Source organism: Ambystoma mexicanum, chromosome 8, assembly GCF_040938575.1.
Source record: "Ambystoma mexicanum isolate Mex_15411 chromosome 8, UKY_AmexF1_1, whole genome shotgun sequence".
In the NCBI taxonomy this organism is placed as follows: Eukaryota; Metazoa; Chordata; class Amphibia; order Caudata; family Ambystomatidae; genus Ambystoma; species Ambystoma mexicanum.
In genome coordinates this window covers 1,359,764,604-1,359,779,876 of record NC_090929.1, presented here as the reverse complement: position 1 = coordinate 1,359,779,876, position 15,273 = coordinate 1,359,764,604, and the positions used below count along the sequence as shown (strand labels likewise).

General features: G+C 46.2%; 1 protein-coding gene across 4 annotated transcripts in view; it reads left to right on the top strand.

The window, feature by feature from the left end:
• Positions 1 to 15,273, top strand: part of PTPRE (protein tyrosine phosphatase receptor type E) — a 2,259,327-nt gene that overhangs the window by 1,606,823 nt on the left and 637,231 nt on the right. For all 4 annotated transcript variants that reach the window (XM_069611476.1, XM_069611477.1, XM_069611479.1 and 1 more), the window contains one exon: positions 4,281 to 4,400. In XM_069611476.1, the coding sequence (XP_069467577.1) occupies positions 4,281 to 4,400 (120 nt within the window). The remainder of the gene's footprint in view (positions 1 to 4,280; positions 4,401 to 15,273) is intronic.

Here is a 15,273-nt window from a genome sequence, read left to right as displayed (position 1 = left end):
TGTGGAGGAACATGTGAACATTCGTTTGACATAAGACCCAAGAAACGTGATATGTCGCATTGGAGACTGTGATTGTAGCAGATGCTAGGTGACATAGAAGGCAACGAGGCCCAGAACCAACATTCTCAGTGTATGAGGTGCAGCTGCGAGGGGAACTGCACCAGAAGACGACATTCAAAGAAAGTGTATTAAGGAGCAGTGATTTCTGTACAGCGTGCAGCATTATCTAAACGGTGGCTGTGCAAGCGGTACCCCTACTTACTGCCTGGTAGCCCCCTGGCTGAGCGGGGTGTGGACTGATTCTTGCCAGAGGCGTCAGGGAAACAGATGAGCTGATGGAGAGTGCCCATCCTGGGCTTGCAGGCTTGGCAATGAGGGAGAAGGGGCAGGCCTGTGCTTGCCTGCCGCCGGAAACCAGAGTAGCAGTGAGAAGGAGCAGCGATCTACCCACTGCGAGGTGAAGAAAGACACTGGGTTGGACGGCTGTCGGAGGGACCAAGGCCTTGGAGAGGTGATCGGTAAGTGAACCGAGAAGTCTAGGCCTGTATGAAGGAGAGAAACAGTGGAACTGCAGGGATCCATACACACCTCCAACTGATGATTCAAAGCTTCAGGGGCAACAACAGCGAGGGACACCGGGGGAAGAGAGGGTGGCGTGGAGACAACTCTGATCCCGTCGAGTTCCCGGGGACTGTCATTGACGTTGGGAGGTGGGGACAGTCTCCCAAGAGTCCTTGACATCACCAGGCGAGAGGATTAGTGATGTGGGAAATGAGACCCTCCTCGGGTTGAGTACTGCAGTGCTCCCCCTATCAAAGCAAGATGGAGCAAGAGCAGAAAGCCTTTCATGCGCAGGAATGGGGAGCGGTGAGCAGGACCAGCCTCTGGTCATTCACTAAAGGCTTATACCTGTGGGCCTGGTGTGGATGCTTGGACAGGATAAGGTACTGTGCTACACTGATCTACACTTCAGTCCTAGATGAGCCAGAAACAGGTGGCGAGCCTACAGAGGTTTAGAAGAGAAACAGTGGAGGGAGACATTAACAACAACACGGATGGTACAACGCCCCCACAGCCGCCGAGAGATGCGATAACGACGAGGTCAGAGATTAATATGATCCTCGAGGAAATCCAATTAATGAGAGGAGATACTTCCTTGAGTGAATTGAGAGGCTGGATGGATAAAGTGGAAGAGAACATTGAGACTTTGGAAAACACCCAAATGTCAGCAGAACTCATGGAAATGAGACTGGACGTGAGAAAAATGAGTCTGACCTGTCCCTAAAGATCAATGAACTGGAAAACAGTGAGCAAAGGGCTAACATCTGTATTATGGTGCTACGGGTAGGTGATGGAGAGAGTCCCCAAGGCCTAGAACAGAAGGTCAGGCTCATAATAAAAGCACTCTTTGCTGGCAATGGGAAGGGGGAATGAGAATTTAGCTTTTACAGGATCCATCACGCAGGTGGCCCTCCAGGCAGGCCACGTTCCATCCTAGTGAAGTGCCATTATTATAGAAATAAAGTCAGGATACACACTGATCTTAATGTTGAAGGGTCCAAGGTCAATGTGTATCAGGATCTATCCACTTTCCTGACCACATGATTAAGGGAGCAAGGTGTGAAATATAGATGGGATTTTCCTTTTAACCTATGTTTCGAGAGAGAAATCTATCGCATCACAAAGAGAAGGAAGGGGCACTGGCGCACCTAACCGAAGAGGGATGGGAGACACCAACGGAATACGGTCAGCGAACGGAAGCCCACAGGCCCCTGGGGCGGAGAGGTTCTGGGGAAAGAGGGAAACAAGAAGGAGGAAAATTCAGAAGGCTTAATGCTCCCTTCCCAAAGACTTGAGAACTGCCCGATGAGAGGTGAAACGGTAAAAGTGACAATGAGATACAAGTTCAACGGGGAGTACTTTGCCCTAGAGATATAATATAGAGGTGCAGGGGTATGGAAGCAGAAATATGACACAGTAGTCTTGTGGGGGGGAGGTGTATCAAGCAATGTGGGTATTCACCTCAACGGGAGTAGTAGAGAGGGTTCAAGAGGAAGAGGAGTCTTTTCACTGTGTGGCCTTTAGGTTTAGGCAGGGAATCTCAATGGGTGTGGGGGAAAGAGAGATGGGGTGGGTAAAACAACAACAAGGCATTTTGAAACCATCAGAGAAAGTTCATGGACACACTTATTCTTGCAGCAGTGGTCAACGCAAACATGCCAAGGGTTTCACCTGCCGAGATTCAAACTGACTTTTCATGATAGATGATGGGGTGAGGTTTACTCCCTGGGAAAGATAGCTATGTTGCTGAGAATGTTCCAACAAGAAGAGTTGGATGTGTTTGTACAAGAAACTAGGTATAGAGAGGGGGTGGAAGTAGACATTAGATGTTGTTGGTTGGGGGATCCATGTGGGCCTCGGGCACACACAATAAAGAAGGTGTTCACATACTGTATAAAAAATCCCTACGGATGAAAGTGCAGTTCATTAAGAGACTAATGGAAAGTAGATGGTTCGCAGCAAAACGGAAAAGGAGAAACCAACTCTAACATTATGCGCTCTAAACATAGCACAGGTGGGGTTCTGTTCAGCCACTTTTGATAAACTAATGGGTCTGCTAATTTTTGGGGGAGGTTTTAACATGGTCATGGATTCTATGATTGAGAGGCATTCGGTTAAGGTAGGTGCACACCACACATAGGGACAAACTAGAAGCATATTATGGAAATTAGTAGTAGATGTTTGGAGGGAAGAAAATCCTGGAAACAGGGATATATGTTTTAATCCATCCCTCACAAAACGTATGAACAAATTGACAATATCTTGATGGAAGCTGAACAAGAATACATGATAAGGGAATCCTTGATACAGGTTGTGGGGAGGTCGGATCATGATTTAGTCAAGTCCACAATCTACCTGGCAGAAAAGACCAAGACGGAAAGAGATGGATATGCAATGATATGTTTTTTAAGGACAAGGTCTTTGAGGTAGAGATGAGGGACCACATTCAAAGATACTTCCAGATAAATGACACATGGGAAATAGGACTGAATGTGGTTTGGGAAGCAGGGAAAGACTATTGAAGGAGGCCAACCAGTCCAGTGCCAGATCTGTGATGCCAAGGGTATCATGGAGCCAATTAATAAGGATGGCATGATTGACCATGTCAAAGGCAGAGGAAAGATCAAGAAGGATGAGAACAGAAGGAGAGTTGGATCGATATTTGAGAGCAAGTCTTCACAGGTTTTCAGGAGTGCAGTTTCCGTGCCTCTGGCTGCTCTGAAGTCAGAATGGTGGTTGTGGAGACAACAGATTCAGTGTGGTGGAACAGCTGGGAGATGGCTAGCTTCTCCAAGAGTTTGCAGAGGAAGGGGGTAATGGAGATAGGGAGGTAGTTAGCTGGGCAGGAGGTGTTGGCAGAAGGTTGTTTGAGTAGAGGGTGCACAAGGGAGTGCTTGAAGAGTTGCGGGAAGGAGCCAGTGGCAGAGGAGTGGTTGCAGAAATCAGCCAAGGCTGGAGCAAGGGAGACAATGTTGTCCTTGATTGTTCTGGAGGAGGAGGGAAGCACCTGTATGGAAGAGACTTTGACAGAGAGGACTTGTAGAGATACCTCATCTGGGGATGTGGGTGAGAAAGAGGAAAGTAGGAGCGAAGGGGATAGGGAGGACCAGGGGAGGCCAGAGAGCATGTGAGGGAGAATGGAGGGGTGTAGAGGAGAGTGAGAACAGGATGCCCTGAGTGTTGGTGATAAAGTGAGAGGCCAATGCAGTGCAGAGAGTCAGGGATGGCAGAGGAGAAATGGAGACTGCAATAAAACTGGAAAGTTCCTTGCAGATTTTGAACAGTTCAGCTGTGTTGTTAGTGGCTCCAGAGATGGAGGCTTGGATATATGCCTTCTTCTTTAAGCGGATGGAGAGTCAGTATTGTCTTTGGAGCAGACAGCAGGCGGTCTGTCAGAGGATGTGCCTGAAACCTGCCACTTCCACTCAGCAGCTCTGCACTTGCATTTCAGAGAGGCTAGGTCAGAATCATACCAGGGAGGGAGGAGGAAAAGGGGACATGTTGGAATTATGTGGAAAATCACAAGATGAGAAGGTATAGAAGTTAACGGGAAGTGGCTCTGACACCTGGTTCTACAAAGGAACATTTTGAGTGCACAAATTAGGTACAGTTCACAAAGGCAGGCTTATTTTTCCAAAGATGATTTACACTTAAAAACAATCTTTTGCTTTACAAGTGTGTTTATGGGCGCTAAATATCACCTGCCTTTCTTTCAACAGGATAAATGCTACCAGTATTGGCCTGATCAAGGATGCTGGATTTATGGCAATATTCGCGTTTCAGTGGAGGATGTCATAGTACTTGTCGACTACACAGTTCGGAAGTTTTGCATTCAGCTTGTGAGTAAAAGTATCTTCCTAAAACTAATAACATGACATTTGTAATATGATTATTTTGATTTACTTAGCCTGCACTCCAAGATTCTATCAATTGTCCCTGCCCATTGCCACATTACACAGATATTAGGTAATACCGTTATCTTTGCCAATTGGGACCTGTGGCAGGGCACAGTGGGTAGTTTGTAAGGAGACGAACGTGCTGAGGAACAAGAGGGGCAGAACGTTTGTTTTCCAAACAAACTAACATAAATCCATAGGAATATCAACAGATGATATTTTGGTGCAGAATTTCTGATTTGGGTACATTTTAAGTGGCTTTGATCAGTCTTCTTTCAATGGATGTAGATTTCTGATTGATTTGATCCCATAGCTATTGTCCTGAATTTTCCTGATTTGGAACTCTAATTCTGATTAGAACGACATGATTAAAATCAAAATGCCCATCCTTTTTTTCCTCATCTGGCCATTTCACCACATTTTGGGTGGCACACATACAAGTTCAGATCGATTAGGGGAATAGATCTACAGTTATTACACTTTTTAGAAATTGTCTTATTTGGCAGAGCAAAACATTCAAGCTCTCTATGTGATCTGGAAGATTGAATCAAAAACAAACGATATTTTATTGAACATAAAATCCAGACGGAAAGAATATTGTGGTACTGTGTCACCCTACTCTGTTAGTCCCGAAGGTTACATGTAATACTTTTGATGGCAATAGTAATCTCTCTAAAACATCACCTCCATTTTCCATCATTTCATTTTGGGTATTGAGCACAAACCTAGCTCTGTGAAGCAATCTGTTGCTGTATACAGGTAGGGATTACAGACTTCCATTAGCTGGGAGAACAGTCCTTGCAACATAGCATTTACTATCAGCATAACATTTAGAGTAACAGGGAATACCTAACCTTTTTTCATTAGTGGGGAGCATGTGACAGTTCTAAGAAGTGGTGAAACGGGGGTCGGGTGTGTAGAGACAGGTCATCAAGAGGGATACTGTGATAGGTGGGTTCACCATTCAGCCATAATTGCCCTGTTACCTTGCACATGTTGGGCTTCTTTCCCTTAAATTGGGAAAGGCATTGTTGAGGGAGGAGGCACTAAATATATTTAAGTATTCATTTGAAATGGGCTTATTTCCACTGTCTGTTCCTAGTGCCAGTGCTCTAAAGAATGCTTACTCAAAATGCAAATGATCATCCTCTAAGAAAACCTGCATTTACATCTGAAATATTCTTTTCTTGACCCTTTCTAGTAATTTAAAGCAAATTTGTCCATAATGTGTTGAATTCGAGTTTGGCTTTAGCCCATCTTTCTTAGTTTATACTGGCATCTCTGTCTCAATTTCGGTGTCCTTTCCTTGACCAGCCCAATCTGCCGTGTCTCTGCAGGGGCTGTTATTTTGGTAAGGATTTGTTGTTTATATCATTTTGCTGCTTTGACCATAAATGGGTTTCTCTTAAGTCATTGAATGTATGAGTCAGGTACTGAGTACATGTCAGTGAATATGTGAGTGATTGAGTGAGACTATTTTTTAATGCACAAGACTGTAAAAGTGGGTGCAGAACATGTGTGTAAAGTAAGGTAAAACAGCCTTATATAAAGCCCTTCTTCAATAATGTTGGCCTTGTTGAGTGTGGCTCTATAGAAAAAAGGGGTTAAATGTAGTGTTTGTAAAATAGTGGTGTAGGCAGGAGCGTAAACACTGTTGTGTTGATGAGGGCAGATTGGAAGCACCTGTGTGGTGTGTAACAGGGTCACTGAACCAGACTTTGGGCCTCATCACGAGTTGGACGGTAACGCTGGCGCTATTAGCGCCGGCGTCAATAGCCCTACCGCCAAACCCCCCGGCGCTAATAGCGCCGGATCACGGGTTTGACAGATTTGGAAATCCCCATTCCCCATTGAGCCTATTCGGGAATGCCCCATTCCTCATTGGGCTCAATGGGGAAATTTCGCGCTCATACCGCCGTGGGATACCTTTTGAAGTGTACATGCTGTTTGGCACCTTGGCCTTTGCGCCCCAGACAGCACACCCTGGCAGCGCACATCCACTAGCGCAAACTGCCTTTGATAGAGGGGGGTGGGATGGATGGGCCGGGGGCGTGCAGACAAGGCACCGGAATACTGCTGAATGGAGACACACTTATGTGGATTACAGGTGCACGGCCTGCTTCAGGGGAGGCCTGCCTGGAGACACAGGGTCTGAGGAGGCCATGTGAGCAATGGCCCCTGGGCGTGGGATACCTTTTGAAATGTACATGCTGTCTGGCACCTTGGCCGTTTGCGCCCCTGACAGCACACCCTGGCAGCGCACATCCACTGGCACAAACTGCCTTTGATAGAAGCGGTTGGGATGGATGGTCCGGGGGCGTGCAGACAAGGCACCGGAACACTGCTGAATGGAGACACACTTATGTGGATTGCAGGGGCGCGGCCTGCTTCAGGGGAGGCCTGCCTGGAGACATGGGGTCTGAGGAGGTCATGTGAGCAATGGCCCCTGGGTGTGGGATACCTTTTGAAGTGTACATGCTGTTTGGCACCTTGGCCGTTTGCGCCCCTGGCAGCGCACATCCACTGGTGCGAACTGCCTTTGATAGAGGGGGGTGGGATGGATGGGCCGGGGGCGTGCAGACAAGGCACCGGAGCGCTGCTGAATGGAGACACACTTATGTGGATTGCAGGTGCGCGGCCTGCTTCAGGGGAGGCCTGCCTGGAGACATGGGGTCTGAGGAGGCCATGTGAGCAATGGCACCTGGGCGTGGGATACCTTTTGAAGTGTACATGCTGTTTGACACCTTGGCCGTTTGCGCCCTTGACAGCACACCCTGGCAGCGCACATCCACTGGCACGAACTGCCTTTGATAGAGGGGGGTGGGATGGATGGGCCGGGGCGTGCAGACAAGGCACCGGAACACTGCTGAATGGAGACACACTTATGTGGATTGCAGGGGGCGGCCTGCTTCAGGGGAGGCCTGCCTGGAGACACGGGGTCTGAGGAGGCCATGTGAGCAATGGCCCCTGGGCGTGGGATACCTTTTGAAGTGTACATGCTGTTTGGCACCTTGGCCATTTGCGCCCCTGACAGCACACCTGGCAGCGCACATCCACTGGCGTGAACTGCCTTTGATAGAGGGGGGTGGGATGTACAGGCGGGGGCGTGCAGACAAGGCACCGGAACACTGCTGAATGGAGACACACTTGATTAATTTAAAAAATCGAAACAACCGTTGTTAAAATATATGTTGTGTTTTATTTTATTTCTTATTTTGATGGCACAAAAATACTAAATTTACACATTGTACAGGTCAGGTTGCAGCACAGCGAGGGGAAATCCCCTGTACTGACTGCTGTCGCTGGGGAAAGTTTGTTTTATGGAACCAACGACACAGGCGGGTATTACTCTTCGAACGCGGTGTCCAAGCCTCCCGTAAAGCCACCATGTAAAGGAACGATAGGCCACCAGCCTGTACCACCTGTGAAAAAGAATGATACATACTTTTTTTAAATGACCAAGTTAAGTTTATTAAACCTTTGTTCTCAATGACAATTCTTGTAACTAATGGCATTCTGCTCGGACAAATGCTATCATCATTATCCTCAACACGGACCGTGTGAGGCAGGCTGCCCTGAAGTCTGGCAGCTCGGTGATGCATTGCGGCCGTGGCTCGCCTTCCGAAATGTAGGCCATGCATCCAGAGTTTTCACAGCAGCAGCAGTTCTGTCCTCGATTGGCATTAGCTTGCACCGATTGCATGTACACCAGGTGGAAACACCGTCCATGCGACTAGGTCCAGGATCTTCATCCGTTGATTCGTCCTGCCAACTGCCGTCCGAAGCCCCATCGTTTTCGCATGTTTCCCTTTTCAGTAGTTCCTCCTCGGTATACTCGGGCTCGTACATGTAGGGCATTATTGTAGCCATTGTGTGGTAAACAAACTAAAATAATTTATAGCGATGGTACATGTATCTGTTCACACGGGCTACAAGCAGCGAAGGTAGCTGACCAGAGCGCAGAAACGAGTCACAGAATACTCAAAGTAACACAGAGAGAGGAATGGAATCGAAATTCTGCTGCTGTGGGTTGTCAAACGGTCTGTTTATACTTATTGAGTAAAGAGGCGTCCTGCCATTTCCATGGCGACACGTCATTAGCTGAAGCGCAGCGATTGTTGACACGAGACGCGCTTTGGCGTTGGGAAATGGGCGGTACACGTCTGCTAATGACAGGCTCAGGGGCGGGGGATATTATTTAGTGCCGCAAAAGCAGGTCACCCAGCGCGATGGGGCAAATGATAAGATTATCACAAAATGGCAGCGCCCTGCTGCCTGTTTTCGCGTGTGTTTAGTAGACGAAAACTCGGGTAAGGTCCATAGGAGATTTCTCTACAATCGACCAACTGAGGCTTAAAAACACATGGCCGACCCGTAGGGACAATACACATTTCTGACTGAACCATTCCTTTAAAGCAAACCTTTCCAATAACCTGACCCAGTGTCCTGGAACAAGAGTTGGAAACATTCATTGTGTGTAGATGCATACACCAGTTCCTCCATCAATGTTGACACTGGGATGGCGGCACTAGTGATCATATGGACATAAATAACTAATTAAGTAAATAAAATCATCTCCCGTCAGATCCTTCACCTTCAGAACTCCCAGACAGTGCACTGAGATGGCCCAATGGTGAGTCTGATTGCCAGCACCCAGGCGATAGACAAGCGTTACAGTATGTTCTTGCAGCTGAAGGAGCCCCTTCTCGATTCCTGGATGGAGAGTGCAGTGCAGGTGCAGAAATTATGGGGACTAAGGGTTTGTGATCATTCACCATCGCCACTGGCTGGCAATAGACATAAACATGGTAGTGGTGACAGCCCCAGCATACCGTCAGGATATCTTGCCCCATTTGCAGAAACCTCTGCTCCATCGCACTCAGAACCAGACTGGCATATACAACGGGAACTTGGAACGCTCTTCTCCGACTAGTCTCCCTGCATCAAAATGACAACTAGCAGAAAAGAGATATCATCCACCAAAATATCTGAAAGACTGGCTGTATTGGAGTATGCCATGGAGGCATCATCTGTCAGAGCTGCTTTAGTGCCACAAAATATCTAAAGTGCACTAATCTCCCAAGTGTAGCCCTTTCTGGTCATATTGCAGATTGGCTCAGACAAGGTGGCCAGTTTCTTGTTGAAACATCTGTAATATGTGATCATCTCCAAAAAATCTCTTGGGGGCTTTTAGATCGGCTTGCAAGTGAATTTCCCACACTTTTTCTAGGTATGTCAGTAAACCAGAATCTTGGAAAACATAACTTACAAAAAACAAATCCTGTTGTGCAGGAACTCATAGTTAGCCTTTACTCCTGTAGTCTTGTTTGCTACATTTTCCATGTGCTCCGCTTCACTAGAAGCATGGATAAGAATGTCATCACTTAATGGGAAGTTGTCAGCGTTGGAAACGGCTGCTAGCAACTCTGAGCATTGAGCAGTGCGGCTTGACGTGTCTTGTTCAAAGGTTCTCTTTTCTAATCTCTTTCCGTTTGGTTTGGAGACCTCAAGCTGCAGTGGCATTGAGGCTGTAGACACCTGTGACTGGCTTGCGGTTCATGGTTGATCAGTTGTCGAGCAGAGGACACTATACATCTGTATGACATCGTGGTAGCATACAGTACAGTTTAGTATCTAGCTACTTATTGACACACGTGTGCGCTTCGGCCAGCGCCCCCAGCGTAAATCCAGGGGCCAAGGGGCGTGTTAGCAAAACAGCAGATTGTATACATATTGCTAACTTGAGATTAGCTTGCCGGTGTTGAAGTGCAGTTCCTGCAGTTCCTGCGGGTACTGCTTGTGGCTCTCCAGCAAAGATAAAACTGTTAGTACCCATAATGTATGCATTAAGGAGCAAGTTCAACGTTCCTGCGGGGGTCCTAATATGACTGAAAATAGCACAACCTAAAAGAATTGTAAGCAACAATGACTTGGTAGTGATATGGAGTGTTTATAAGTTTGCTATATCACTATACAAATTCCTTTAAATTGTAAAAATGTTAATGCAAATCCGTCCCGGGTTAAATTGCTATTGCAATATTGAAAATACTAAGACATGGGTAGACTCTTGAAAGAGGTCCATTGATCCCCAAATGTGCCACAGGCTGTGTTGAACTTGGTCCCCCTTAAAATATAGAGTACATAGTGATATTGTTAATCTCTGAAAATACCTACTGCTCAATACTCCTCTCTTCTCCTGGGATAGATCCCTCTTATAGTAAATACGGCCGATGCCTGGAAAAATGTGCCTCTCAGCTCGAATAGGAATCACTGAATGCGAGTTACAGCAACAAAATGGTGTCTTATTACGTGATGACGTCCTGCGCAAGTGTGCGCATGATGTCAGATGTAAATCAAGTATTACCGATACGTCACTTCTAGTGCCCGTCACTGTCCGAGACAGCCAAGCATTAATTGTAATAAAATGTGCCATTAAGCATGAAATGCATTTCCAATGCGAAATACAATGTTGTTCAAACATTTTCTCCAATAGTGATGTCCATGCTCTTAAAATATAAATCCTCAGATGGTACTAAGATTTGGTATAGGAATGGAATCCTCTTATGGTTCATCACTACTCACTTCACAAAAATGAATAATTTTGCAGATAGTACATCAACAGACGTAATGACGTCATGCGTCAGTCTATGCATGATGCCAATAGTAAACAATGCATCCACGATGCGTTTCATGAAGGTATTTGGATTGGAAACAGACCCGCCCAGAAAAATCATTTCTGATTTAAAAAAAAAAAATGAAAAAAAGTACAGACTGATATCACGGCACACTAAGGTTTCATGCGGTTACAGTATACCGCCCAAAGTTTATTGTTATTCGATGATACTCAATCATAAGGCCATTGCCTCATTTGAACTTAACGAGAGCGGTGATTATGTGGAAGTTACCAATTTTCCTATTCAGAAAACAGACTAGAAATTGTGGTTTAGAAAATGGGCTGTCACAAATATCTAACATATCTAGACGGTCAAATAATACTGGGGGCACTGCTCAACGTTTTCTGTTCCTAATTACAGGTGGAACATAAATTATCAGATTCAGGACTGGTTATACAACCTGAAAAAACACTTGCCCTAATTGGCAGAAAACTATCCCTGGAATATGTCCCCAAAATTGTATTGATTGAGAACCGGAAATTACAGCTGATAAAGATTATTGAGTAAGGCAGAGTGGCTTCAAATTTAGTACAAAAATTGGATGCAATAATCCTATATTGCTCCTGAAAAACAGCATTGATAATTTTATACTGGGCCTCAAATAGAGATTCACAAAGAAACGTTCATCTCATGGTCACAGTTGAGGCCAACAAAAGTACATCTCAAAAAACAGATTAGTTTGCATTCCAATTGTCTTAAATTTAATTTAAGCCTGTAAGCAGGCTGTCTCAGTACAATCACGAGTGGGCGCTTCAGCCTTTGATAATTCACACTATTCTCCAGGGATGGGGTTCCTTCGACTATTTCATCCAAGAGCAATGAAAAATGCAAGTTATTTGCATCAGGAGGGCAGCTAAGACACCTTTCACAGGGAGATGCCTTTCAGATCCCGTTCAGAGTGGAGCCTCTATGCCTCTCTCCCCATTATGCTCATTCGGAGACCGATCTCGAAATGGTGCTTAACTCGTAAGTCATTCATGATCCTCATAACCCTCATTGGTCGGTCTCAACATGGTTCTCAGACCTAGTGAAGCTTGCGTGGAAAAATCTAATTTTACTCTAGGTGTTTCAGGTGATGCTATTGCTGCAGGGAGGGAAAGTGTCTAACATAGCCCCACAATCACTGAACTTAGAGAGCTGGTTCCTGAAGAGCTGATGCTAGGTCATTTAGTACTATCCTACGCACTACCAGAATAAGAGTAAGCAGAGCAGGTACTGTTATTGGGCCATCAACAAGAACACTAATCCTCTGAAGTGATTGAATCCAGTGCTCTCATTCATGTAACACTTGGCTAGCAGAGAGATTCAAGTAGATTAATGCAGAATATATCTGGCAGAAAAAGGCGCTTAACAGCTGCACTGACGGAATGATGTTCCCTACATTCAATCAGGTAATTCAACAACATTTTGAAGGCCTGTTACGGATGTACTTCCCAGTCAGACCCCCTTAACCAGTGTTGGACTTGAACCTAGTGCTCTTGGTTATATCGCACTTATATTGCACAAACCATTCAAGCCCCTGGCATCTGCAGATATAATGTTAGTGACATGGAAAGAAGTTTTCCAGGTGATTGTGACTGCTGCCAGATGCATCATCGAGATCCGGGCGCAGGCAGCCTCATAAAATTGATGATTTGCAAAAACCAATCGGAAAAAGGGTGTCAAGCATTATACTCATACTGCATTCCTTGATCTGGCACCACTTGGTTCCCGGCTGCCAGTGGGTGTTCGAACGAAGAGTCAGGCTGGCTTATCAGAATTAACCGATTCCTCCCCTCAAGGCAAAGTAGGATTCGCACCCTAGGGGAAAGCAGAATGATGAGGGGAGGAACAACTGCCCCCTTGAGGGACGTTAGGGGGCTGCTGACTAATGCTAGGTCAGATGGGGGACACCGTGATGACATCTATAATGTACTGGAGTTATTGGATCTAGATTTTTGTTTTCTGCCAGCTGTGGCCCTGATGTCTGTCAGATGTTGCCTAAGTCATATGATGTGCTACACCCATATAGCCCACCACCCCCCCAGTTTGAGAGGTGGTGGTCTTGTGATAATTCATCACGCTTCCCTTAAAAGCCTGCTCATTCCGGTAGACCACTCACTTCCCTGTGAACATGTTATGGTTAGAATGTGTCAATTCACTGTGTACTGATATATAGAGCACCCTCGCACAGCCTTGTACATTTTGTTATCGACCTTGTGCAGCTAGTTGCTGATTTAGCACTGACCAACCCTAATTTAGTTCTGCTGGGCAATTTTAACCTTCACCCCAAAGACCCTACTGATTTATACACAAAGAACCTGATGGCTGGCCTAATCGGCACATCTTTTACGGGGCGTAACCATTTTGCTACTTATCGAAGTGGAAACACTCTTGAGATAATCTTTTCTGAAGTGAGTGCGACCTCTACTTTTGCTCCTCTCCCAGTACTCTGGTCAGACCACTTTTTGGTACCTTTCACACAGTTACTGCATCCCATTGTCCATCTGGGGGGTCTTCCATTGTCTGCAAACCCCGAGGTTTTGGAGTAAGGTAGATCCCTCCCTCTTGGCAGATCAGATGATTGAGGTTACTGATGAATGGGCAAGACCCATGCACCTCCTTGACACAGGTTGCTGACTCTTTAGCCTCAGTGGAGTCACGATCTGGACGGTCTAAGCCGACCGCACCCTGGTTTACGACTAGTCTACGGACTCATAAACAAATTTGTACCATCTGGAAAGGAAATGGCATATAAACTACTGTCAGGAAGCACGCAATGCATATAAGCACACAGTGGGCCTCATTACGACCCCGGCCGTAGCCCACCGGTAAAAGTGGCACGGCTACCGCCGGAATCATGTTTTTTCCAGCACCTGGCAATGGGGAATCACTGGGGCATTACAGCCCTGGCTGTCTTTGAAGCCAGGCATCGGAAAAAGTCACTCCCCATTCACATTTGAGTCCTCCGGGACTCAAATGGGAATGGGGAAAACGGTAGCACCGGCACCATTAATAATGGTGCCGGTGCTACCGTCAAAGTGTGCGAGCGGGTGCCTTTCCGCCGCCAGGTCAGACCTTGTACTCTGCCGGTCCAACAACAACAGTGCCGGTAAGCCTACCGGCACTGTTGTTACCGGACCAGCAGGGTTGTAATGAGGCCCAGTATCATCGTATAAGTTGATTGCTGCTGAAAATGTAATACTAATAGGATCACGGAAGCGGCATGCTCGTCCTAAGAATTATTTAAAGTTGCAAAAGAGCTTTCTGTTTGTCCCGAAAAAATAACAAGAACCTGCCTGGCTCTCAAGCACAGTGCAATGCAAATAGCACTTTTTTCTGATGAGATCAATGGCATTCGGCAGGCCATTATTGATTATAATTTTGTCTCTGAGGATGATGAGCCTGGCGACTAGCCATTTTAAGCAATCTCCTGTATCCATTCCAACCGATGTCTTCCAGCTGCAACCTATTGAAGATGTTATTATTAAAAAGGCCCTTAATATACTTACGTCAGCCTCGCCTCTTGACCCAGTACCTCTTCATATCTTAAAAGTACTCCCATCAAAGGTTATTCCTATGTTTCCAACAGCGTTGCAGCATTCTTTTTCCACCAGCGAGATTCCTACTCCCCTGAAACATCTGCTGGTCACTCCTCTTTTAAAAAGCCTCAACTTGACCCCACTCTGGTCAACTGTTATCGACCTATATCTCTACTGCCCGTCATGATGAAGCTTATGGAAGCTGTGATCACGCCGCCCTTTTCTCCGTTTTTAAAATCCAATAACTGCCTACATCCGTTTCAGTCAGGTTTTCGGCCCCTGATGGGCACCGAATCAGTCATGATCTCACTCTTGGACCATCTGGCGGTCCTCCAGGACCTTGGAGAGGTTGGATTGCTGATTCTCCTGGACCCCTCCGTGGCCTTTGACACTGTAGATCAGAGAATTCTGTTCGCCCGTCTGGAGCAAGCAGGGATTACTGAGGCCTTATTGGTTTGTTTCAACTAATTTCTTGCAGAGCACACACACACTTTCTCTTCAGGCATCTTGTTCCCTGGCGTGAGCGCTTCCCTGCAATGTTCCGCAAGGATCAAATATCTCCCCTCTCTTGTTTGATTTGTATCTGCGTCCATTGGCCGACCTTATTTCTGATTCTTGCGG